Source organism: Fukomys damarensis, unplaced genomic scaffold (genome assembly GCF_012274545.1).
Source record: "Fukomys damarensis isolate Sample0158 unplaced genomic scaffold, DMR_v1.0_HiC HiC_scaffold_3, whole genome shotgun sequence".
Lineage (NCBI taxonomy): Eukaryota > Metazoa > Chordata > Mammalia > Rodentia > Bathyergidae > Fukomys > Fukomys damarensis.
In genome coordinates, this window is record NW_022900915.1 from 32755003 (window position 1) to 32780769 (window position 25767).

The following is a 25767-nucleotide window of genomic DNA, read 5'->3' on the forward strand; positions in this document are numbered from 1 at the left end:
TTTTTTTTTTTTTTTTTTTTTTTTTTGGTACCGGGGATCGAACTCAGGACCTTGCTCTTGCAAAGCAGGCGGGAAAACCACTAAGCTAAAAATCCCCGGCAAAAGTAAATGCTTAAACATTTGTCATGTCATGTTTCAATTTTTAAAATATGTGACTGTTAAGTGAAAGTTGAACTGCAATGCCCATTGGAACTCTGGTTTTCACTCTGCTGATTGTTTTTAAAAATTCATGGATATGGTCTCTTGAGAGCTCATTTTACCTATTATATATACAAAATATGAAAAAAAGTGATATTAAATGAAGAGGAACTTAAATGTTTTAAATAATCTTTACATTTAAAATAGTTATTAGTTTAAGATTGCAGACTTATCTGGGCTTCTGATTTTAGGATAATACAATTCTTGCTTGCCTTTATTTTTATTGTATAAAATAAGGATCATCTCTAACAAAGCCACTGTCTTATTGACAGCTCTGGAGCCTCCCAGCTCAATTGCCTGGGATTTATCCAAGATAAAATTACAGTGTGTGCAACAAATGACTCGTATCAGATGACACGAGAAAGAATGACCCAGGCAGAGGAGGAATCCCGCAACCGAAGCACAAAAGTTATCAAACCCGGTGGACCATATGTAGGTTTGTATAGATGTCTTTCTTCCTCCCGATGATTGATGGGAGTAATTCAAGCTCACTGTAGGTAAATACTGGTAATGTTAACTTTATAAAAACACACAGCTTCGTTTTCAGAACATTGTGCATAACATGGTTCCCCCAAAAGTTCATTTATTCTCTTTAGACTTCTGGTAAATGGCAGAACAGACTTGAAGGTTTTGTGTCCTTTAAATCTTGAATCCTCTGTTGTCTATTTATTATTATTTTACAGTCCTGGAATCTGTTCACATTACTGCTTGAGGTTGTAACAGGGCTACTGTTGTGTTTTCTTTGTCATTGGATGATGTAATTTCCATGATGGACAGTATGGTTCTTGTTTTACACTTTCATAGAACTGTTTTGACAGTAAACTCTGTTAGTTGAATTTCTAAGCTGATAGCCTTATTATTGCAGATTTTGTATTTTCAGGAGATCTTTGTACAACAAAGAATTTTTATTGTAAAAGTGTACAGTGTGCTTATGGCAAAGCAGTACAGTAAAGCATTAGGATGATGACTCTTTGGTACCACAATTATGATCCTCATCCTCATGTATCCATTAATTAGAGCCTTCCCCACTCCCATCATCTTTATCATCAGTTCACTCAAGTATGCATCAGATTGAAGGGAAGGCCAGATGAGTCTTCCTTTCAAGCAGTGCCCTGAGCACCTTTGAGGAGTCAATGCAGGCTGACTATTCCCAGGAACAGAATGATCAAAAGTAAGGAGGAGCTCTTTGAGGTCCTGGTCAGTTTTATAACACAAGTCGCTACAGTAAATGATGAAAGGATATTAATTTGAAAACTCAAATGCTTACAATAAGTCTTCAAGAACCAAATCCCTTAATCAACATCTTTTCAGCTTTAGTGTAATTCTTCATCTGTGTTTTCCATCTGCTGACCCAACTACTGTATATTCAGCTTTGAGAAACTCAACTAGTGCCTTTAATAAGTATTTCTGTGGAACAAAGCCAATGCTCCTGGGACTTGATGCTTAGCTTAGATACATTAAGTTTGGTTTAACAACAGTTCATGGCTTCCCCAGGTGTCTGGGCCCAGGGGGCCCAGTTCCCTGCCTAGTAAGTTACAGCAATGAGATTTTTCACCTTTTCTCTCCTATTGAGTGAGACAACAACTTTCAACCTCCTTTCTTTCTCTTTTCTCCTCATAAGTAACTTAATTAGCTTTCTGTGCTAGTAGGCTAAGTCTCGAGTTACTTTTAAAATACCTTAAGATCTGCCACACTTATCTTAGGCACAAACTATAAATTATCTGTCCCTGTTAGGAAGTGTTATTTTAATCTGTCCCATACCATGATTTTAGAAACAGTGGGGTAATTGGATGTGTATGTCGAAGGACTAGAAAACGTAAACTATAAAGGTGATTTTTCCCTTCCAGTCTAATCGGCTGAAAACTCAGTTTGAGTCCAAAGCTTGAATGTCAGCACTGATTACTGAATCAGCGTTTTCACCAAATGGTCCACGTGTATCCCCTATTTTGATATGCTTTTGTTTATTTTGATAGGCTCAGATGCTGTTCAACAGACTTATCAATGCCTACAATTTCACAAGCTATATAATTGTATGGAAATTCAAGAATTTGCAAGGTGTCTTATAGGCATAATTTCTATGAATTTTGAGAGTGGCCATAGGAAACTTGAGGTTTTCAAACTTTAAATCTGAACCAAATTCCGTCTCCACCCTTCAAAGGACTGTCCTTCCCCCAGAGCCCTGCAGTGATATTTGCAAGCCCAGTTGTCGCATTCGGCCTTTTCCTCTGTGTTTCGTCCTCTCTAACCTGATAACACACTGCCATAGCACAGTGTTCTTCTCTGGGCTTAAATATTGTTATTAACCTCTTTAGTCTTTTATTCTCTGGGGCACATGACTCCAGCTCCTTTTCACTTTTCTTAATATGGCCTATATCTCAACCCTTTAATTATTTTTATTGTTCACCTCTGTCCAAACTGGACATGCTAATTCTTAGCAAAAGTCTGATGAACTCTGAAGACTTGTATCCTGATTGGAAGTTCTTTTGTTTTGGTTTTTCACTATCTTGTTATGTCATGTTTGATTTGATCTTTTTCTTTTAATCATATCCATTGCAAGTCCTTTACTACATAGTTATTTCCTGCTAGCCAGATTATTTGCATCTTCTTTCTTTTTTCAGTATCTCAAATCTGTTTGGTTCATTCAGTTCTTTAAAATGTTAGTCACTCTTTAATACTATTATTCAGCACTTATTAGGTCCTTGGTACACAAGGCATTGGTTAACACCTTACATGTAGTTACTCATCTGAATCTGCTCTGTGAAGTAGGTTATTAATACGTCTCCATTTTACATATCAAGTTGTTGAACTCAGCAAAATAGCAAATGATGTGAGCCTGGCCTCATGAACACATTGTGTTCTCTTCCTAAAAGAGCAGGAAATAAACCTGTACTTCATAACTGACTACACCATATACAAGGGCACCAAGACTCACCTCTGCCAACTTGGGTACCTGCAGAACAAGGTTTCTTTCAACACTGAGCTGGGTAAAGACAGAGGACACTACTGCTGGTCCCACTGTACTGTGGTGGTGGCGAGGTGCCAGGCCAGCCTCTGACAGCTGAACTGGGCCCCAGCCTCACTTAAGGGATGAGGCTTTGTCCTAGGAGCCTAGAAGTTGAAGGGAATAGGGACTTCCATTTCCCTCTTGTGGGCTGGGAAAAGAAAACCTCTCACCTAGGCAGGAGCCAGGGAACATTACCTAGAAAACATTACCCATTCAGTAACATTTCTACCTCTGGTGATATGTATGCCAGTGGTAAGCATTACCAAATTGTTATTACTGCTCCTCTTTGTTTAAAGAAAAGAAAATAACATCACTTTCCTAGTTTCCCAGTGTTAAGACTACTCATTGAGTCCTACCTAAATTATGAATTGTATCACATTGCAAATCCTTATATTTATTTATTATTTATCTAGGTATATAAAATAACTCAACCATCCTAATATCTAGGATTCTGTTTTCAGTTTTCCCAGCTTCTGCTCATGGTCTCCTTATTTTTGATGGGCTATATATTTAAGTGACTGGACAAATCATTTGCCATCTTAATTTTTTTCCAGTAGTAGAGAAGGAGAATTTGAAGTAGATAATATCTAAAGTCCTTTGTAGTTTAACATTTTGTGTCTGATATGTATCACAAATGCCAAATGGTAGAGATGGATTCCTTTGCAGTGGATTATGTGTTTAGTAACACAGAGACCACATTATTGTCATGACCCTGGCTGATGTTTCTTGTTTGTTTTTTTTTAATAAACCTAAATAACTGGCTTTTTAAAAAAATTTTGTTAAAAAAACAAAATTTCATAATAATAATGAGAATAACAATAGTTAATACATTGTCTATTGTTGTCTTCAATGTACTCAGAGTAAAAGATGTAGAAAAGGATCTCTTACAAAACAGAGATAAATATATTAGCACAAAACTTTCTTTTCAGTGAGCTAAGAGAAACTAGTCATAGAAACGTTTGGGTTGTGTTGCCAGGGCTTCTGGTCAGGTTCTGCAGACAGAAAAACTATGGAAGACACCTACAGACTGCTGCCTTTCTGATGAACTGCTCTGACGTCTGCCTTTCAAATTGTTTACTCAGAGCCTGTAGACTGAGGGATAAATACTTTTACCGTCTTGTGTTAAAGGAGGAGCTAGAAGTAGACTCCTTGTTATGAAACAATGATGCCGACATCCCAGATTGCTCAGCCCTGTTGGTACCATCGGTGCTGCTTATAAAAGAGCCCAGGGAATTGATTAGCAGTTGGGTCTAGGAAGAGAATTAGGTTTTCCCATAGGCTTTATTAAAAGGGCTTTTCTAAGGCAAATATTAAAAATAAAAATAAAGCTATTCTGCCTGCTTTGAACCTGATATATTCCTACTGTACTTTTTCCTTTCTGTAGCATCTCAATTCTGTAAATATTCACATCACTAATGTTTTCTTCTTCTGTAACTTGCCCTGCCTAAAAGCTGAGGGCTCCCAGGTTGAATAGGCACAAAAAAGGATGAGGAATCAGTGAACAAGTGATCTTTGAGTGTACTCAGTGACTCACGGTGGTTGAATTGTTCTTTCAAGCATCTGAAAGAAGTGGGCTACCCCGTAACTGGCTGTCTAAAAGAAAAAAGAGGGAAAAGGTGAAGTGAGTGTATTGAAGGAGACAGCAACCTAGCTCTAGGCCTCTGGTAAGACTCCAACTCTATCCCCTCTGAGCAGACTAATTTTTATCAAATACGTGCATTCCCCTCTTGAGGGCACCGATAACCTCCTTTATTTGTTTCTGTTTCCCATGTGGTTACTCCTTGCAGTGGTTAAGGAGGAAGGCAAGCACCGCAGACCCTGAGCCCTTCCAAGACCCAGGGGCAGAGATGACATAGGCACACAGGAAGGAGGACAGCAGCAGGCCCATCACTCTGCTTTTATGTGTGTGAGCTTTGCTGGCTCAGATTCATCCTAAATGACCAGTCAGCTTGGTCAGGAAAAGGGTGACTTAAACAGTTTTATTTTATACAAGACTTGGCATATGGAGAATTTGCTAAATGGAGAACTTTTTATGACCATGACCCGTGTTTTGTTTTGTTTTTTCCACAAATTTCTACAAAATTTTCAAAGAATAGAAATCTTAACCCGATGACAACTGAGAAATATGGTAGATTGGAAATTTTGCTTTTAAAATTTCACTTTAAACTGGGCATGGTGGCGCACACCTATAATCCCATGTGCTGGCGAAGTTGAAGTAGAAAAGAATCCTAAATTTGAAGCCAACCTGGCAACTTAGCAAGAACTCATCCCAAAATAATTTTTTCAAATGACTGAGACTAAAAGAAAAAGAAGAAAAAGAAAAGTCGGGCTGGGGATGTATCTTGGAGCTCCAGAGTTCCATAACCAGCACCACAAAAAAGGAAAAAAATCTCTTTGGGGATTTCATTTTGGCCTCTGGCTCTGGCATCCTGGCAGTGTGGACAAAGCTGCTTATTTGCTGTCTTTCTGTCATTTACTTAGTCATCAAATACTGATTCAGAGTCCGCCAATGGACAAAGCAGCCACGGTCCTGTCCTCACAGAGCTTACAGTCTCACAGGAAGCAACAGCACAACCTGAAGGATTTGTTCACAAGACCTTTCCCACAAAGCAGTACCAGTGAGGACATTTGGGTCTCTCAGTCCCAGAACCCCCCTATGCTAAGTGAGCACTTTACAGATCCTGGTGAGCCTCAGACTTCCCACTGTGACATGGGGACAGTGTTTGCCTCTTCCCATGACTGTGAGACTTGGCGACATGATGTGTGTGATGCTCCGAGCACACTGCCTCCCCACGTAATTGGTGCATAATAAGTATTAGTTCCCTTCCCATCAGACATTGATCTAGCTGTCTCTACATTATGAAGAATACAGAGACCAGATCTAAGTCTGTCTCTAAAACTAAGTAACTTAATTTAGTAGTTTTCTTCTCATGAGACATTGTCCACTTAGCATTGAGTTCCTTTTCTGTATGGTGGTTTGATATGATCCCTGTGAGTAGTTATGTACAAATAGTAAAGAAAGGAACCAGCTGGTAGTGGTTTCCTAAGAATAGTCATCCTTTTTCTCTTACTTGAGGTAGGATGATGTCCAAGTACTCCTCTGGCCAGGCCCAGGGAACCCAACATGGACACAGTTAGTGCTCAGGAAAGCTGCTGCCCTGGTAAGCTGATTCATAGCGAATGGAGGTTGCTTTTAGTTACCCATTGTTCCTAGTTGCTAGTCCTGTTCTTAAGGTAACCACCCTACATCACATGTCACTACCAATTATTCCCCCACTTTAACCACAAAGCATGAAGTTGGCTTCATGTTTACTAAATGAGCTAAAAGAGTCTATCCCAAAATCATAAAATGATAGTGTTATGAATTTCATGTTCCTTTTCCTTCCTTCAGCAAGGATTGGTACAGGGGTCTCAGTGACCAGCAACCAGTGACACACACACAGAGTAACCAGGTCACTTCAACCCACACATTCTCCAGAAGTAGCCACTTGCCAAGGGTCAGTGTTCGGTCCAAGCAGAAAATGAATCACCTTCATGAATGGTACCAGCCCATGAGTAAATGGTGTAAAGGCCTTCTTTGTACCATTTTCCATTCCTCTAACTCATCTGTGTAGTCCAGCTCCACAGAGGAAAGATTTGTTTGGCCTTCTGAGATTGTTTTGTTTGTTGACTGGTTGGTTGGTTGGTCGGTCATTCGGTCGGTTTTATTTCTTGACTTCCAAAATTTGCTTTAGCCTGTTGAAAGAAATAATACTAGTGTATGTTGATTCCCCTCCTTGTAGCTTCTAAATCTGAAATTATTAAAAGTAAAACCCTGGGTTTGCCAAGAGTATTCTCTTACTGAGGTCGGAGGTAGTTTTCACATTTCACCATGTTCACTGTATTCACATCTGCGTTTCAGAAATGGCTTATATAATGTGCAGATCTAAGTTCTGTAAATAGCACAGGTGAGCATGGAAATTACCTTATTTCCATTTAACATCAAATAACCTACAGTCTAAAAGTTTCTAGTCTGTTACAGTTTGTGTCACTAATTATTATCCATGTATAGTTAAGTGGCCAAAATCCATCTATAATACCTATTATTCCAAGAAAGGAGTCCATCAAAGATTTCTAATTCATATTTTAGGCCATCTGTTAAGAATACATTGTTTGTTTCTTTAAATACAAAAATTGAGATAAAGTGGCCTTTATTCCTCCAGAATTGAAGAGTTGTGGAAATTGAAAGGCTTTTGTAGCCCACAAATGTGTAACTGTGTCATTTCCACTGGACTTTAGGGAAGAGAGTGCAGATTCGGAAAGCACCTCAAGCGGTCCCAGATGCAGTGCCTGAGAGGAAAAGGTCAACACCCATGAACCCTGCAAATACAATTCGAAAGACACATGGCGGCAGCAGTGTTACTCAGCGGCCATACAGGGACAGAGTGATTCACTTACTGGCGCTCAAGGCCTACAAGAAACCCGAGCTGCTGGCCCGACTGCAGAGAGACGGTGTCAATCAGAAAGACAAGAATTCCCTGGGAGCAATTCTGCAACAGGTGAGAGCAGCTTAGTCTTCTGCTTACCCTCTTGAGAAGTTCTCTTAGCAGTTATTATTGAGACAGAGAAATTTCAGTCATTTTGATTAATGGTATATGAAAAAAATTCCTGATAATTAAATCACCTTTTTATGCATTTAGCTAAAAACTAAAATGTAGTTAAAATTTAGGCATTGTCTTTATTTTGGTCAAATAAATTTTGCCCTGAAATGCCACTAAAATGTAAGCAAGAAGTTTTTGTTCTCTGCTTTTAATCTTGAATCACCTAAACTATTGCTTTACTTTTCATTGGTTTATATAAAGTTGTAAGATACTATTCTGTATTGGTCTCCAGTTGGTATAGGCCAGAATATTTTTGCCTACTAAGTAGTAGAGAATGTCTCTTGCATTCATACTCCTCGTTGCCCTTACTACAGTGCCTTTTCTCTGCTTCTCAGTAAACCAAGATCAGCCCCTTGTCTGCATTATTGGATATGAATATGTAAAAGCATTAGCTGTGGTCATTTACCTTATAATCATAAGCTTACAGATTAGCAGTCTAATTCTCATTATTTCTTATATTAAAACATAATATACAATGTTATACAGTCCAATTCAGGATTAGCCAGTCTCTTAGACACTTTGGTCATCTCAAGCATCTTTTTTAAATCCATCAAATACCTTTTGGGAGCAATTTAAATCCATATGTCATGTAGCAGTTTTAAGAGACCAAAAGAAAGGATGACAGAACAAATTGGGATGAGGAGGGTGTGTGTGTTTTCAGTCGTTACCACAAAATACTTGGTTGTGAATTACCTTCTAGTTTGAGGATGGAGAAGGCAAAATGATGACAGAGATTGTTCTCAGAGAGGCCACTGCTGATAGATGGCAGTAGCTTTGTGATTATATATCTGTGCATAGGTAGATCTAAACATGTAAATATTCTTAACCCTGAGCAAGTGAGGCATAAAAGTCATTAAAGTGTTGGTCGCTTGGTAGAATCTAGAGTGTAATTTCTTCCTAGCTATATATTAGAATATTCCAGAGAGCTTTTTAAAAAATGCCAGTGCTGGAACTCTACCCTAGACCAACTAAAGCCAAGTATCTGAAGACCACCTGGGCACCAGTATTGTGTAAAGCTCTTGAGTAACTCTAATATGTGATGGGGGCTGAAAACCACTGGTCCAGTGAAAACATACATGCAACCGCTAATAACATCTGCCATTGAGGGGTGGGTATACTGTGAGCCAGGTCCTGCTCTCACAGTTCACATTCATAACCTCATTTAATCCTCTGAAAGAAGGTAACAAAGGCACAATCGGAACTTTGACTTACACTAAAATATTCCCTTAGAACATTCCTAACAGCTAATATCAAATGACGTGTGCTCCAGTGAAACTGACCAGAAGCAGGCATGAAAGGGAGAAAACCAGAGTAGCAAAAATATACAAATCATCCAAAACTGGTAATTCCACTCAATGCAAACTAGTTGGCAAACTGGGTGCCTTGCCTTGCCTATGCTGATAAAGGTATTTGCTGATTTGTTATTTATATAGTAGTTTTCAGTACTCTGTGTTTGTTAATTTATCAAAGTAACAGGTTTTTAGAGTAACTTAAGATGTTAGCTCTCTGTAAAAGTTGAAAGAAAGATTATACCCAAATTTTAAAACATTTAATGTTCATCAGGAAATTTGGTTTACTACTGTTTGTTGCTAAACTGTTACATATTTATAAAGCTTTCTTAGAATGAATACTTTCTTGGAAAAAAAAAGAAATTTTTAAGTCAAGAAAGCAACTATATAAACTGAATAATGTTCTTGAGCTTAACATTTGGATATTTAACACAAGCTCAACATTCATTCATTAACTTCAATTTTTTTTTAAGTACATTTGGCCCTCCCCTCCACATCGATGGATTCAACCAACTACAAATCCAAAATATTTGGAAAAAAATTGTGCCTGTACTGTACATGTACATATTGTTTTTCCTACTGTTATTTCCTAAAATATTTGGGGGAAAAATTGTAGCTGTACTAAACTTGTATGCATTTTTTTTTCTTGCCATTATTCCCTAAACAATGCAGTATCACAACTATTTACGTAACATTTGCATTGTATTAGGTAGTCTAAGTAACCTAGTGATTATTTAGTTAAATGGAAAGATGCACAATCTGTACCATTTTATTTGAAAAACTCTGAGTATTTTGATATCCATGGGGGTCCTAGAACCCATCTGCTGTGGATTTGACAGCTGCCTGTACCTGCAGTATATCAGATACTGTTGTAAGTGTTGGGATCCCAAAGTGACCCCAACGCACAATCCCTTCCTCCCTGGAGCACATCTGTGAGACAGTTTCAGGGAGAATAGGAACTTGAGAGGAGCTGAGAGAGAGATCCACTGATTCCAGAGGGGAATTCAAGGAACGCGTTTCTTGGATGGTTAATTTAACTGAAATGATGAGCAAGAGACAAGAAGATGACAAGTCAGCCTTTCTGGAATCCTGGCAGATGAGACCATTTAGGATCAGGGCCAGATTCCAGAGGACCTTTTCAGGCCCTGGGCAAGGCGTTTAGTATGTAACAAGCTGATTTAACTTTCAATAAAACCATTCAGACTTCTGTGGCATGATTAGCTTAGGAGGGAAAAACAGAAGAAACTACTTAAATGAGCCCACTACAGAAATCCAGGTATGAAGTGTTTGTTGCTTGACCTGGTGGGCACAGTGAAGATGGTGTAGGAGAGTGGACATATATGTTGTGACAAGATGTATCTATAGGTCTGGTGTAGGGAGAGGGCGAGGGAAAGAGCAGAATCTGTGGTCATGACTAGGTTTTCAGCCCGAGCAACTCATGGGTATTGAGCCACTCACTGAGAAGAGATAGAAAAGGAACAGGTCTAACGCCAATGCAGAGTGGTGTTCAGAAATTCTCTCTTAACATACATTCTGCTTGGAAATTCTTCATTAGACATATCCAAATGGAAAGAGAGGTCACTAGGTAATTGCATGTGAGGTTTGGTCTGCTGTTCAAAGGACAGTTCGAGCTGAAGCAATAAATTGAGGAAAGAGCCCATATAGATTGGGTATTTAGAAACTTAGAGTTGAATGAAACCATCTTAGACATAAAGAGAATGAAAACAGCAGGGCAGAAGACAAGCCCTGAGCATTCCACTATATAGAGCTATGGGCTGGGGTGTTAATGTGCATTTTGGAGGAGTTCAAAAATTGAAGAACTATTCTATTTATTCCACTTCACGAAATCTGCTTGTAGCCTACACTTTATTGGTAAATTTCAATTTTAAAATCAGCCTACTATTTCTACTTTACAACAAGTTTAATATTAGATTAGTATTTCACTGGGCTGTGAGGGAGGCACACATTTTATACTACTTGTTAAAAACACAGAAGTCAAGTTATTAAAAGTGCTGTCCCATCCCTAATCTAACTGTCAGGCAGGAATATCTTTCTACTTAAAAATTACTTCTGGTTTAGCACCTGAAGCCATACATTTATGTAAAATGTAGTTAATGGATTATAGACTTCAACTCTATGAATTATATTTAAAGGATAGGAAGAGATTATACTTGGGGATAAACCATCTGGCTAATAACAGTTATTTGGGGTTTTTTGCCTTTTTCTTTTTTTTTTTTTTAGTTTATGTTTCCATTTGTTGGTTTGGGGAATTTCAAGGAGTTCTAATAAGTGGTTCTTCAGGAGGCCTGTCAGATACAAGGAGCGAGCCTGAACTTGGTTATCCAGAAGAGGTTATTAGAATTGACGCTATTTACAAAGACAATTTCTGAAGACCGCTAAAAGGAAAGGATAACTCAACATTTGTTCGTTGCTTATTTTCTGCTTAATACACATGATCAGGGATTTTTACTGTGACTCAAAAGTTGTGGAGAAAATGACAAGAAGTAAATAATGGTTTTGCTAATAGAACTTTTGGGTCCTTTTGACTAGGGAAAATAGATTTCAAAAAATTTTTTCCTCCATTTTTCTTCCTAGAGTGGCTTTATTATTTGATTGGAAACTTTGCAAGTGAAATGATCTTCCGGGAAAAAAATACGTGTTATGTTTTCAACTTCCCAAAATGAAATTGAATGACATTTCTTAAGATCTGGCATATATAAAACTAGCAGTCTCTTTAGGGCCAATTTGTATAATTATTTTCAGTCTACATCCTAAAGGTCATCTGTTTTAAATAGTTAGCAAAAGTATCTGATGTTCTTTCTTTACATTGCACACCAGGTAGCCAATCTGAACCCTAAGGATCTGTCCTATACTTTAAAGGATTATGTGTTCAAGGAGCTTCAGCGAGACTGGCCGGGTTACAGTGAAACAGACAGGCGGTCATTAGAGTCGGTGCTTGCTAGGTATGTTCTTTTGTTCCATTTTTTTCTTTAAAGATGACGCAAATAAGTAATCGTTTCAGTCCCTGTTATTCTAGTGTTGATGGGAGAAAGAGAAACAAGGGAGAGCTTTCTATTGTGAACATTTTTAAATTTCTCTTTAATTATCTGAAATGTGTGTCCTATACAGAAAACTAAATCCATCTCAGAATTCTGCTGGAACCAGCCGTTCAGAATCTCCTGTATGTTCTAGTAGAGATGCTGCCTCCTCTCCTCAGGTATGTGATAAAGTTATAAAGCCATACTGCTTGTCAGAGTACTTAATGCATACCTTGCTTTTTTTTCCCCCCTTATGACTTGAGACAGGATCTCACTATGTAGTTCAAGCTAGCTTCAAATTCACCATGTAGCTGAGGCACACCTTGAACTTGCAGTCCTCTTGACTCAGCCTCCTGAATTCTGGGACTACAGATGTGTGCCACCATGCCTAGCTTACTTTGCATTTTGAAGTGTATATTTTGTTAGATTACCTACTTTTCAGTTTGATCATTATTAGAAGATTTGTCTGGTTCCATCCAATTCTCAGATTATATCTGAGAATATCATGTGAAACACATTCTAGAAAAATATTCTTAGGGAAAAATGTATTTGCAATAAGCAAATAAACAACAAGAGCTCTTTCCAGTTGGATCTGGACCAGAATACTCCTAATCAGACTGACTATTTCAATTTACTTTCCCCTGCAAGAAGAGCCAATCCTACAAAAGGTTGGAGGATGGACTGGGGATTTAGCTCAGTGATTCTGCTGCCTTCCTCACAAGCACAAGGACCCAAGTTCAATTCCCGGTACCAAAAAGAGGTTGGAGGAGGTCCTGAGCAGGGCTGGAGTTGAAGTGTACTGCTCCTCAGCTGATCAACCAGTGTTCCAGCTACACCTGAGTGATAGACTTCTAGTATCCTGAGTATTTTGGACAGACAGTGGGAAAGACCTGCCGTCTCCTGCTATGTTCTCTGTCCCTGGACCCTGTCCCTAAGAAATGGGGAGAAGCAGACAGATGTGTGGAGGACAGGAGGCGCGCCTCCTGTCAAAAGGCTATTCACGTGCCAGAACATGTTAGAAACCTATTGTGAGGGTTGAGGGAGGGGGTTTTCCTTGCATGTCTCTTGTCTGTAGAAGCCTTACCTTTAATGCCACGCTACTTATCCTCTGATCAAATTACATAGCAGGGGAGTTGAGGCCAGCAGGGGCTGCTTGGTGAGTTCAAGATAGCTAGACTTGGGCCGGGGATTTAGGTCAGTGGTTCCACCCGAAGCAAGGTCCCAAGTTCAATCCCTGGTTCCAAAAAAAAAAGCTAGAACTTTACTTCCTTGCCTTTATATCTTTTAGTTTCTTGCCTCTCTATCTTTTAAGTAAATTTGCTTGCACCACATAAAAAAAAGAAAAAATTACATAGCAGCTGCCAAATGGTGCTAAATTAAAAACAATAAATTAGTGGGTTGATTAATATTTTCTTTCAAGCTCAAATATAAACTACAGTGTACATTTATACATAAACATGGACTTAAGGTTTTATACTTTTGGCTATTAAATCGCCTTTCGACTTAAATATTGTTGCTGTTATTGAACTGAGCTGATATTAGCATGATTCTTTTTAAAAAGTACTCCCACATTACTTTAATGGACCAGATATAAATACCTTACAGTATGGTGAAGAGATATCTAAAAATTTATTTTAAAAATTGTAATAGCATTTCAACAATGATAGGGATACTTACATAAATTGCTCTGAAAAGGTTGACTTTCCATTCTAAGACAGGTACAATGATAAGTGACGGCTAAAATATTCATAATTGGAGCCTTTCAGCACATTAGACATTTTCTTTTGCCCAGCCTTGTTCTCAACTCAAATGGTACCAATTGCTTTCTCTCCCCATATAATAGAATTAGACTACCAAAGGCCAGCATGGAGGGTGGCCACCTGTGTTCAGTACCCTCATGCATGGTCTAATCCACATAAATTGCATAAATGCTTAGGAATTTATGATGAGACTGAATGACCAGAAAGAACTGAATATTTGCCAGATTTTGCTTTTGACATTAGACATGAAAATTTATTTTACTTGTGGTTTGGTTTGGAGTCACTATAGAGTTTTGTTTTGTCTTTGCTTAAGCCTGGAGAAAAATTAGTATGAAGTAAGGTTACTCAGTTGTTTACAAGATATATATATATTTTACACATATATTGAATTTACTGAATTTTGGTACAAACTGGCTCATTTTTCTTTTCCCTTTCCCCCTCAGAAGCGGCCTTTGGATTCAGATTTTATTGATCCTTTAATGAATAAAAAAGCTCGCATATCTCACCTGACCAGTAGAGTGCCACCAACATTAAATGGTCATTTGAACCCCACCAGTGAGAAATCCACTGCTGGTCTCCCTCCACTCGCCACAGCTGCTGCCATCCCCACCCCTCCACCACTGCCTTCAACCCACCTGCCTGTCTCCAACCCTCCGCAGACTGTAAACTCTAACTCCAATTCCCCTAGCACTCCAGAAGGCGGGGGGACTCAAGACCTACCTGTTGACAGTTTTAGTCAAAATGGTAGCATCTATGAGGACCAGCAAGACAAATATACCTCTAGGACTTCTCTGGAAACCTTATCCCCTGGTTCAGTTCTACTAAAGTGTCCAAAGCCTATGGAAGAAAACCATTCAGTGTCTCACAAAAAGTCCAAAAAGAAATCTAAAAAACACAAGGAAAAGGACCAAATAACAAAGCATGATACTGAGACTATTGAGGAAAAGGAAGAAGACATTCAAAGAGAAGACGAAATTGCCAAGCTGAATAACTCCAATCTGAATTCCAATGAAGGTACTGTAAAAAAAACTGACCTCTTGTGTTAAAGGAACTGAAAGTGCATACTGTTGTGCGTTTGAGATTATGCTGCTTAGAATTAATGATATTTTTAAATTAAATGACCTCTTTATTAATATTGTGCTTTTGAGCAGATTTTTACTTCATTTTACTGCTGCTTTCTAGCCAACTATTAAACATGACTATTTGAAAATGACTTTTCATCCTCCAAAGACTCCTTTTAAAAGTGGATTTTGATGATCTTTTCCTGATTTGTTAGATACTGTGCAACCTCAGTATGAATGTTATATGCCATTCTTGAACTGATTTTAACCAGACGCAATTAACTATAGAAATATTCATTTCTTAGAGAAAGTGTCACCTCTGCTTTAATTAATATTAGCACGGGGAAAATGTCAAATTCCTTATAAAATAGGTGAGGTAAAGTTACATTTGCAGACACATAACATCCTCTTCATGTGCAATGAAAGCAATTTGTCTCTTCCAAAGTTATGGGCTATTATTGGCTTGAAAGAGCTTAAAGTTTTTCTGTCTTGATTTCTCAATTTTTAGTAAACCAGCATCAACTGTGATTAAAATTTATACTTCAGGCTTTAGGAAAATTAACCACTTCAGGCTTTAGGAAAAAGCTTAGCGGCCAAATATCTAGAGACTCAAAGACACTTAAAATAATACGTTATCTCTAAACAAAAGCTGTCAGCTGAAAACTGCTTCTCTGAGGTATATTAATTTTTAAAATCTAATGGTAAACTTAGACTTTCCTTATTTAAGGACAACACCAACCAAAAAACCCTACAATATAATGTCTCTTGTGCCAGGACATAGAAGATCTAAGTCCATCCTTTAGCACTGCAGCAAATTTTAAACTCAGACTAACCAAGGCAAAAATCCCCCAGGAAACTGAGGTTGCTTAATGCTCAGAGTTGCACAGAGCTTTAGTGACAGTGATTTAAGGAGTGTTGACTTTCTGCACTGTGCCCATAACACTTTAATTTTAATGACCATTTTTGCTCTGTGAGCGGAGCTCTGATTGATCTCACTGATGTTTACAGAGGAGTTCTCAAATACTGATACAGTGCCTTTGTCGCCCTGGATTGGGTATGTTGCATGTCAAAGCATATCTTTTGAAATATTGAGACTAGTGCAATACTATAGAATGGCCTACAAGATAGGTATAAGCTTCCCCCCACCTCCAACACTCTGGTACTTGAATTTATCAAGTCAGGAAAAGCCGTGAAGAAGCATTCATTAGCCAGGTTCCTGGGTGTACTCCACGCCCTGTGCTTTCCCACCTCGCAGAGGTCCTGCGTCCCCACCACGCGTGCCAGGAGATGGAGACCTCCAGCAGAACTTGGAGTGATCTCAGAGTTGGAGACCTGAAGAAGCAGACCTAGCCTCTTTACATTCTTCCTTGAGCATATACAGAATATCTTTCCGAACCCTGGTACTCTGTATCTGTTCCCTGCCATCTGTGGAAAAGGGGGAATTGTCCTTTCCTTGTGCCCGAGCCTGAATCACATGTATACAGGTGAACAATAAGCCCACCAGGTGTATGTAACTTATTTAGTGTCATTTAGTTGCCATTTGAAATACTAAACTAAGAAGTGGATGTTTACATTTATTTTATAGCAGACATATTTTGCCAGTAGGCAATTTAGGGCTTAAGTTACTAGCTTAACTTTACTTTGAATGATAAAAAACATCCTAAAAAAATGCAAGATCTAAACATAGCCCTTGAAAATGGTGCATTGTAAATGCGATATTGCAAATTTACACAGCTTAGTCATGACTGATAGGAATTTGGGGAGTTTGCTGTTTTTCTTTTGTGTGTGTGTGTGTATGTGGTGGGGTTTTTGTTTGTTTGTTTTGCCCTTTTAAAAAAATTTTTTTTTTAAAAACCTGTTTGGTGTTATGAGGACCAGAGGTTAGAGGAGAATAAATCAATCTTCAATAACACCTTATTTTAAACCGATGGGAAAGCTTCCTATCCAATTTCACTGTCTGCATGCTAAAAAGGGTGGCAATAAAAATATAGTGACCAAAGCAGTCTGCTACCTGACTTTATTGTCTCATCTGCCTTGTCTGAAGCCCATGAAAAGTAGATGTTGATGTAAAATTTGTATCTCCCATTGTGTGGCTGCATCTGCCACCACGGTCTTTGAACTGCTAGGCAGATGCCACGACTGTTGTTGAAAGAATAGCAGATTAACCTTGGGTTAAGATGGAATTCCTTTATTGTGCAGACACTGCAGTAGCCCGGCGCTTTCACGCTGGGTGTCAGTTCTGCGGGTGCTGGTCACAGGGCCTCTGTTGTTCATGTTCAATTGTATTCCTTGCTCACTGTTGCTTATTGAGATGGAAGAATAGAATTTGAGGAGAAGTGTTCCAGACGTTTCTAATCTATTTTAGAATTACAGGCATTTGATAACCATACTAGTTGGCGAAAGCTCTGAAATTTTTTTTCCCTCCATAGGAGTTAAAGAGGGCTGCACGGCCTCCATGGAGCCTTCTTCAACAATTGAACTCCCAGATTATCTGATGTAAGTCCACCCGCCTGCCAGTGGAGAAAACAATTTAACTTTAGGAAAGTTTGCAAATTCTTTTCCCATAATTTGCAAATCAAAAAAGCCAGAAATTCCAGAAATAGAGTCCTGAAGCCACCTCTGCAATTGAAAGGCTGCCATTAAGCCTGCTGTCCCAAATCCACCCCTGTCTGCCAGAGCAGGTTGTGCCTCCCTGCTCTGAGCTGTGTTCCTTGGCTTTTAAGTATAGAGAAGCCTGTTCTTTGTTCCGGGGCCAGGCCAAGCTTTTGATTATGGGAGATTTCAGGGATCTGACTCTTCAAAGCTGACAGTCTATCAATGCATAGCCATTCACTTGGGCCCCCCAAAGGCATGGTTCACTACAAAGTGCTTGAACTTCTGCACTAGTAAGACAAAGTAGAGTTCGGTGGATTTTTCTCTTACATGCACTGTGCCCTCAAATTAATTTTAAGAGGAGACAGTAGTAAACTTCGATCATTTCACTTTAGTACCAGTTAATGCTTTTTTTGTTATAACAAGTTGATAAACGCTGAGCTGGGGACATTTTTGTTATCACAGAAAGTACAAGTTGGATGCATAATTCTAGATTTTTTTTTTTTAACAGAATAAAAGGCTTCTGTAAGAACAAAATAACTAAGTCACAAAGGCCTTGAAAAAACAAGAGTGAAAGATACCTTTTAAAATGAACAAATGTGCAAAATAGAATGTAGAATGGAAAGCAGAATCTGGGCTGTGTGAACTTTTTCTTTTCCCTTTGGTGGCATCTGTATCATTTTTAACTTGTAACAAAGTTAAACTAAGCCGTTTGACCCTGCTTATTTCCTGAGGAGAGAACATTTTAGATTTAAAATGTGTCGCGTCTGCTTAACAGTAGTGTGAAAACTATACTTATTGAGGAAGGAGATAGCAGGAACCCGTAATGCTGGTCATCATCTCACGGGCTGCTCTGTCATCTGAGAACAGGGTATGGTTTAGAAAACCTTGACGCAAAGTAGCTTCCTCCGAGTGGCCCAGAAGGGTCGCTGGTCTGCAGCCAGGCCTCCAGGACTGCCCTGGCTCTACCGCTGAGTGGGATCCACCTCTCTCCACTGACAAAGTCTTCTGGAAATCAGCCCCCGCATAGCAACCAGCAGGATTCCACTCGCGTTCACATTCTCTTGTGAAAGATTTTGAATACCTCTTTTATTAATAGTGACATATCTTTGTTATATATGACAAAATGGTGTGGGGAGACTAAAAAATCATCTAAGCTCTTCCCTATGGATTTGAGGCTGTTGTTATGTTTGCCAACCTAATTAGTTAATTCTGTATTTGAAGAGGTTTTTTTTTATTTTGGTTACTGGTGTAAGGGTGGTTGTCACATCTGCCTCAGAGTCTTTCTGTATGTCTGTCATGGTTCTAGTGCTGCGGCTGTGTGCCTAGATAAAAGCAATTTATTTTAACCAAAGCTAAGTCTTATATAAATAAAAGTGATGAGAAAATTCCAGAAATACAGAATTTAAGTTGCATCACAAGAAATCCAAAAGGACAGAAAGCCTAAATGATCAGCTTTTGGGTAATTCATACTTAACCATAATATCATTAATTTTTATATAAGGATACTTTTCTTACTTGTGGTGGTGAGTTAGCCAGACTGTTTAAGTTTTTATGATATTACCTCATTCTGAACCAGCTGTAAAGCCATTACAGTTTTCATTGAAAATAATGAAATGCTTTTTGTTCAAATGCCAGTAGAAGCAAACAGCAACACAATTGTTGACCAGTTTGGTATTTTTTCCCCAAGAAAATTATTAAATAAAATACTAAAGGTATGATTTTGGGGGGGAAAAAAGTAGGAGAAATGTATTGTACCACAAATTAACTCTTTGAGTTTGGAGGTTGGTTTTGCCACTTGCTTGCATCTGCCTAACGCTGGGAGCCTCTCCCTCCCTCCGGCTCCCTCTGCTATCTGGGAAGGACAGCTCCCCCTGCTGGCTGGCAGTGTAGCAGGGCAGCTCTAAATCAGCACCTACCAACGTCTCAGGTACACTTCACACACTGAACCTCCACACTGTCTATCTCAGCATGAATAAAAATATTAATGAGGATACGGAGTTTGCTCACTGCTTCACTTTTCTCACATTTCAAGCTAGGCATCTGTGATAGAGCGATTTAAATAAAACTGGTAAGATTACATAAAGCCACTTGGAAACTCCAAGATGTGACCACAGTGAAGAGTGAGTGTGAACCCCAGGGTGCAGCCTCATGATCCCACAGCCTGCTTGAAATCTGAGTTTTTAATCTCCAGGAGTCAAGGAATTTCGCATTCCATGACAGGAGCAGAGTGCAGAGATCCAGGCCTGGTACCCTAGTTCCCAAATCCACAACCAAATAGTGTTGTTTAATATTAATTTACCTAGCACTGAATAAACTGACATTCTGGGAATCTGCCCTTCACTGGCCTAGGAGTATTCACGCCCCAGAAGAGAAAACAGATTTGTACATTTTATTGCGTATACTAGGCTAATGCTGGAACACTGGCTTTCTGCCACATGGAGTATGACATGTAAGTGTTTGAAAAGAACTAAAGAAGTGTACTTTTTTGTTTCTCACTTTTAAAAAATTATATACAATCCTTGCATTTTACATATTTGTCTCATCAGAAATGTAAGGAAAGGGATAGAGGTCAGCAAGCCGGAGGCATCTTGTTGAGGATTTCTGCTTGCTACAGGTCTGGAAGGCTGAAAGACAGATTCTCTGTCATAAAGGAGTAGGTCCAGGGACGGCTTTGACTTCAGCACTCTGTGTGACACTCGCCTGGTGTCACATTACCCATCAAGTCCTCTGTCTTGATGTGACTGGTGACAGATGGATTGGCCTCTCCCATCAGTGTGGTAATGAATTGGTTTGCAGAGAAACCAAATCTGTTTAAATGTTATTTTCATTTTATGTAGTCAAACATTAATTCTGTTACCACCATGTCTCTTTCACATTTACTTTTGGTCCCTGTGTGACCATTTCACCTAGAAGGTGTTTTGAAGAAGTGACCTGGCAACAGACCAGTGGCAGAGCAGCATTAAATTCTAGGGATAGCCACAGGATATAGTTTCTAGGGAGTTGGTTTTAATCTCAGACTCAGGCAATCCAGTTTGTTCTGTAGCTAATCTACATTTACCTTTCTTCTTAATAGAAAATATATCGCTATTGTCTCCTATGAGCAACGCCAGAATTACAAGGATGACTTCAACGCTGAGTATGATGAGTACAGGGCTTTGCATGCCAGAATGGAAACTGTAGCGCGAAGATTTATCAAACTGGATGCACAACGAAAACGCCTTTCTCCAGGCTCGAAAGAGTATCAGGTAAACGCATTTGCCCTCAGATGTTAGCTTCTTTCTTTCCCTGCCCACCCCATTCCCAGCCATCCCTAATGCCAGTCTTCTCACAGAGTAGCCTCTCTACTGTTTAGAAAACAAACCATTTGAAATAGTTATTGAAAATAAACACAGTTGGCAAAAACTTTGCTTGACAGTAATATAATATATAGTGTGTTGAGAAGCGTGCCAAACAAAATAGGAATCCAACTTTAAGTTGGTTATGCTGCCAACTAAATTCAGACTGCAGATCCTAGGTCTGGCACTTTCCCCAAATTGCTGTTTGAAGCAAATTTTTAAATTATTACTTTTGAAAACCTCAATCTGACATAGGATAGAGACAATACAGAGATGTAGGGTGCAAAGAGAACATAAGACTACAGAATTTTGGGTTGAGATGAAAATGAGGTGCTTCCAGCCTTTCCAGAGACCAATGGTTTGTGACCAGTATCAATCCATCTTTACTTCTCTACCATACATGGGAGTACTGTTCCAAGGAGCAATAGATGCCTGACCTGTCTCCTGATTGTTTTCATAGTTCTTAGCGAAAAGATGAAGAGAAATGAATATTTATTTCTTTGGATAAACTCGATAACTTACACACTTTACGCCATCCGTAGCCCAGGGCCTCCGTTCCAGCCCACTACCATTGTATTTAACCTATGTGGGAGAATGGGTGAGTTTTCCCACAACAGGAAAAAACAGCCCAAGACCATTTGTATCCTAGAGATTCCTTACTTAGGTCTTCTACTAGTGGGCCCAGAGCAAAAGCTGGTAATAGTTACAGACTTTTCCACAGGAATAGATATTTGCAGGTAAAAGAGGTTGGTGAAATGTGGTCTGGGGTTTATCTTTCCTACACAATCAGTCATCAGTATACATGATCATATTTAAACTAAAATGTAATTCCAAGGATTCCTTAGTGGTTAGGAGGAGGCTCTGGAGACATGCTTTGTGGGTCGAATTCCAAGCTATCATTTAATACGTGACCTTGAGCAAGTTATTTAATGCCTCTTTGCCTCAAAGAGACAAATCATAGATAATCATAGAGTTGTTGTGAGTAATAAATGTAAGTAAGCATTTATAAACGGCTTAGATCCATGCTGGGCACCTGGCACATCCAGGCTAGCTGGCTCTTTTCCCCAGCTTCCCGGCCCACCAGAGTCAGTCATTACTACTGGTGTCCGGTATAGTCTTTTAGTTCATTACAGTGTGTTTAGAAAATGTGTGTATGTGTATATGAAAGTCATCTTACATGTGTACTATATTTAATTGAATCCAAGATTTCCTAAGTTATAAGATGCATCATTGTGTTAGATCCCAGCAGCGTAAACCATGATAACCTTATTTTTGTCCCAGTTGTGATTCTCCCATTTTAGCCAATGGCATCAAGCTGTTGATATTATTTTGTACTTTGCTCTTTTCACCAACTAATACATCCTAGAGAAATTTCTTATAATAGTACAGAAAATACTTCCCCATTTTTAACCGCCTCCTAGTATCCTTTGTATAGATTTCTGAACATCTTGACATCATTTGCTGTCTTTTGCTTTTACAAATAGTGCTGCAGTGAATAACCTTGGGTGTACATCATTTCACTCAAGGGAAAGTAAATCTGTAGTATGAGCAGACTTGCTGAGTCAATTTTGCTTTTGCTATTTTGATAGCTATTGCCACATTGCCTTCATAAAGATTGTGCCAAGTTTCTGTCACCATCAACATTTTCTACACCCTTGCTGACTGCATGTTAGCTACTGTATTGCAAAAAAAAACAAAAACAAAAATACCTTTGTTTTCTTCTGATTTCTAATTTTTAATTTTGTAGAATGTTCATGAAGAAGTCTTACAAGAATATCAGAAGATCAAGCAGGTAAGTATCATCATCACCGTTGGTTTGCTAACCTGCAGTTGAGAATGGTAAATTCTGCAAACTAATTGCTCACTGTTTGACTTTTATTTTTTTATCTGCAGTCTAGCCCCAATTACCATGAAGAAAAATACAGATGCGAGTATCTTCATAACAAGCTGGCTCACATCAAAAGACTAATAGGTGAATTTGACCAACAGCAAGCAGAGTCATGGCACTAAAACTCTGCTTGGACCAGAAGATGTGAATAAACTTAAACTTATTTATTTAAAATTCCAAATGAGTTGCTCTAGATTCTAAAAAGATGAAACTTTGCCTATTGAAAGTTTCAGTATTAGTAAACTTGAGTTACTTTTTTTTTTTTTCCATTTTATTTTGCTTCCCTGCATTTTTGAAGCTGCTTTTGCTGGTCCTTTCTCTCTCTCTTTCTCTCATGACTTGTGTTGTTAATAGAAATAATTTTTTAGATATTGGGGATCCAGTGTTTATATACTTCAAATCATTTTTTTCCTTAAAAACTTGTGTTTGTCATTAGAAATGGTTTTTTTAGATATTGGGGATCCAGTGTCCACACTTAAAACTTGTGTGTGTTTAGAAAAAAAAAAAACAGTAATGTGTAAGGTGAAATGCTTTTGGATAAACATAAGCCTATTTTCTGACCTTTCGTAATGCAAACTCTTTGCCTTAAATGGTAGAATATTTAGAAATTTGCACAAAATACAAAAAAAAATTAAACATTGTTTTGGAGGGTTAACAATAGAAAGTTATGTGACTCTGCATGTGTATAGATTTTTATACACACATGTATGTCCAGGCTGACTTGGTATAGACTATTAAATCCACCCTGCAAGTTAACCCCCCACTGCAATGGTTGCCTTAAGGTGTTTGCTAGTCGTGTACATAGTATGGTTCATCATTAGCTGCACTGCTTCCCAAGGAGTCAAGCAATGGGAAGCACACTGTGGCCTACCAGCGTTAGAAAGTGTGTGCCCGACCTGTGTGTGTGCAGAGGCGGTGTGGATGTGAGCGTGCCCGAAGGACAAAGCTGCTACTCTCAGTAGGCCAAACGCTCAGGTTAAACAACTGACGAGTGTTACTGTAGGGTTTTTTGTTTTGTTTTGTTTTTCCTGTCAAATTGCTACTTCTGTTATGGAAGACAAAAGCATTTCCATTTCAACAGTTTGTCAGCTTTATTAATGTTGGACAAAAACTGATATGTTATAAAAATGAAACAGATCTATAGTTTTGAGGCAAAATTATAACATTAAATGTGTAGGTAACCTATTTATATACTGCTATAAAGTATTTTTTGAAAGATATGCAAAGAAGCTATTACCTACATGAGATGTATATTTAAAAGTTTTTTTTTTTTCATCCTGGCTGCCAGGAATATTAAAAAGTGGATATATTTAACCATAACATACTGTGATTCATCAAATAGCACAAACTTTCATTTCATGGAGTTTATCTGTTGATGCTGATTTAAACTATCACTTGTTTTATCATGTGGGAACATAAGTTATGTGGTCAAAAATATAGGATTTTGAACTAATGTTGATTCAAGTTGTGTTGTCTTATCATATTGTCTTTTCGAAGTGCTGCCAGTTGAAAAGGGAAGCATTATGTTTACAAATCTGTTTTGAAATGTTTGCCAAAATTTTGGTAGTATCTATAATAAAGATGTCTGTCTCCAGCATCCAAGAAAAAAAATAATAACTTTGTCGCGTATCACTGTAAACCAGAAAATGTTGGTAGCTAGGAAATATAAGAGAATATATACATTAACTTTTCGTTTTGGAATTCTTTCTAAAACATGAACTGGAAAGATTAGATAATATGTTAAAAGTAGTATACAAAAGTATACACATTTACTCTCACAGAGACTTTACAAAGACCCCTTTGCACTACAATTCTCAAATGTTACTGCAGAAATTTAATTTCTGTGTAGCATGGACATCCTTGGGAATTATTTCTTTTAGCGTTAAGATCCCTGGTGCTCTTCTTTTTACCTCAGAAATGGTACAATCATTATTAAATGTTAATTTATTTCAAACTCTTATTTGCAGAAAGGAACCTTAGTAGGGGCTAAATTTGGTCCTCGTTATTATGGTAGTGTCTCCTGAGGAGTTTTTCTATAGGGAGTGACTTCATTGGTGTTACTTCTCAGACATCTTGGCCCTTTAATTAGCGATTGTGTGCTGCTGTATTCTATGGTCATTGTTTCTCAGAAACAAGGTTCTTGCACCACTTGCATTACCTAAATTAGAATCTCTCCACATTTTCCCAAGTTTCCTATGGGTGACTTTTGCAAGCTCAAGCATTAGAACCATAGGCTTGGATGTGGCTCTAAACTTTTAAGTCTATAAATCTGGAATTTTTTTTTTTTTGTACCGGGAATTGAACTCGGGTCCTTGCACTTGCAAGGCAGGCTACCGAACCACTGAGCTAAATCCTCAGCCAAATCTGGAAATTTTGAACTGAAGGTCAGCTATTGGCTTTTATTTTCTTAGCTCATCTCTGTTGGCAGGTGCAAATCACTTTTCCCCTCTGCATGGCCTGAGACACCCCCCTCAGTTGTTTCACTGCCAACTCTTATTTCAGAGCCTGTTTACAAAAAACCTTCCAGTTGGTCAGTCGTTACACCTTGGAGCTCCTACCTACCTACATCAGCACATCTTCTGGTTTACAAGTTGGGTATCAGTGGGAGCTGGAGAAGTGCTGTGGAAACCCAGCATTGCACACTACAGACCTGACCACATACCAGTAAAAGCCTTAACTCAGATGTTTGTCTGTATTGGACAGATCCTTGCAAAATGTGTATCTTTCTATCAGTTGCAAATCTGAGAGCTGCAAACCTCAGCATATCCTACTCTGAGGGTTGCATCCCTTTTGAAAATGGGCATGAGCCTATTAAAATACTTATAATCCTTTTTCATCCCATACTATAAGATTTTTAGATTTTTACAAATGATTACTGCAGGAATGAGTGACCACTTGGTATCATTTACTCTGGTGGAAGAATTCAGTTTTTGTTGTTGTTTTGAGGAATACTATGTGT

The 25767-nt window shown here is 38.5% G+C and overlaps 1 protein-coding gene across 1 annotated transcript in view; it reads left to right on the forward strand.

Moving 5' to 3' along the window:
* Ell2 (elongation factor for RNA polymerase II 2) overlaps positions 1 to 23439 on the forward strand; it is a 51820-nt gene extending 28381 nt beyond the window's left edge. Inside the window, exons 4-12 of the mRNA XM_010621861.2 lie at positions 471 to 634; positions 7481 to 7740; positions 11970 to 12094; positions 12261 to 12348; positions 14373 to 14943; positions 17420 to 17486; positions 20659 to 20830; positions 22668 to 22712; positions 22814 to 23439. Coding sequence (XP_010620163.1) covers positions 471 to 634; positions 7481 to 7740; positions 11970 to 12094; positions 12261 to 12348; positions 14373 to 14943; positions 17420 to 17486; positions 20659 to 20830; positions 22668 to 22712; positions 22814 to 22930 — 1609 coding nt within the window. The 3' untranslated portion in view covers positions 22931 to 23439. The remainder of the gene's footprint in view (positions 1 to 470; positions 635 to 7480; positions 7741 to 11969; positions 12095 to 12260; positions 12349 to 14372; positions 14944 to 17419; positions 17487 to 20658; positions 20831 to 22667; positions 22713 to 22813) is intronic.
* Positions 23440 to 25767: the final 2328 nt, after the last annotated feature.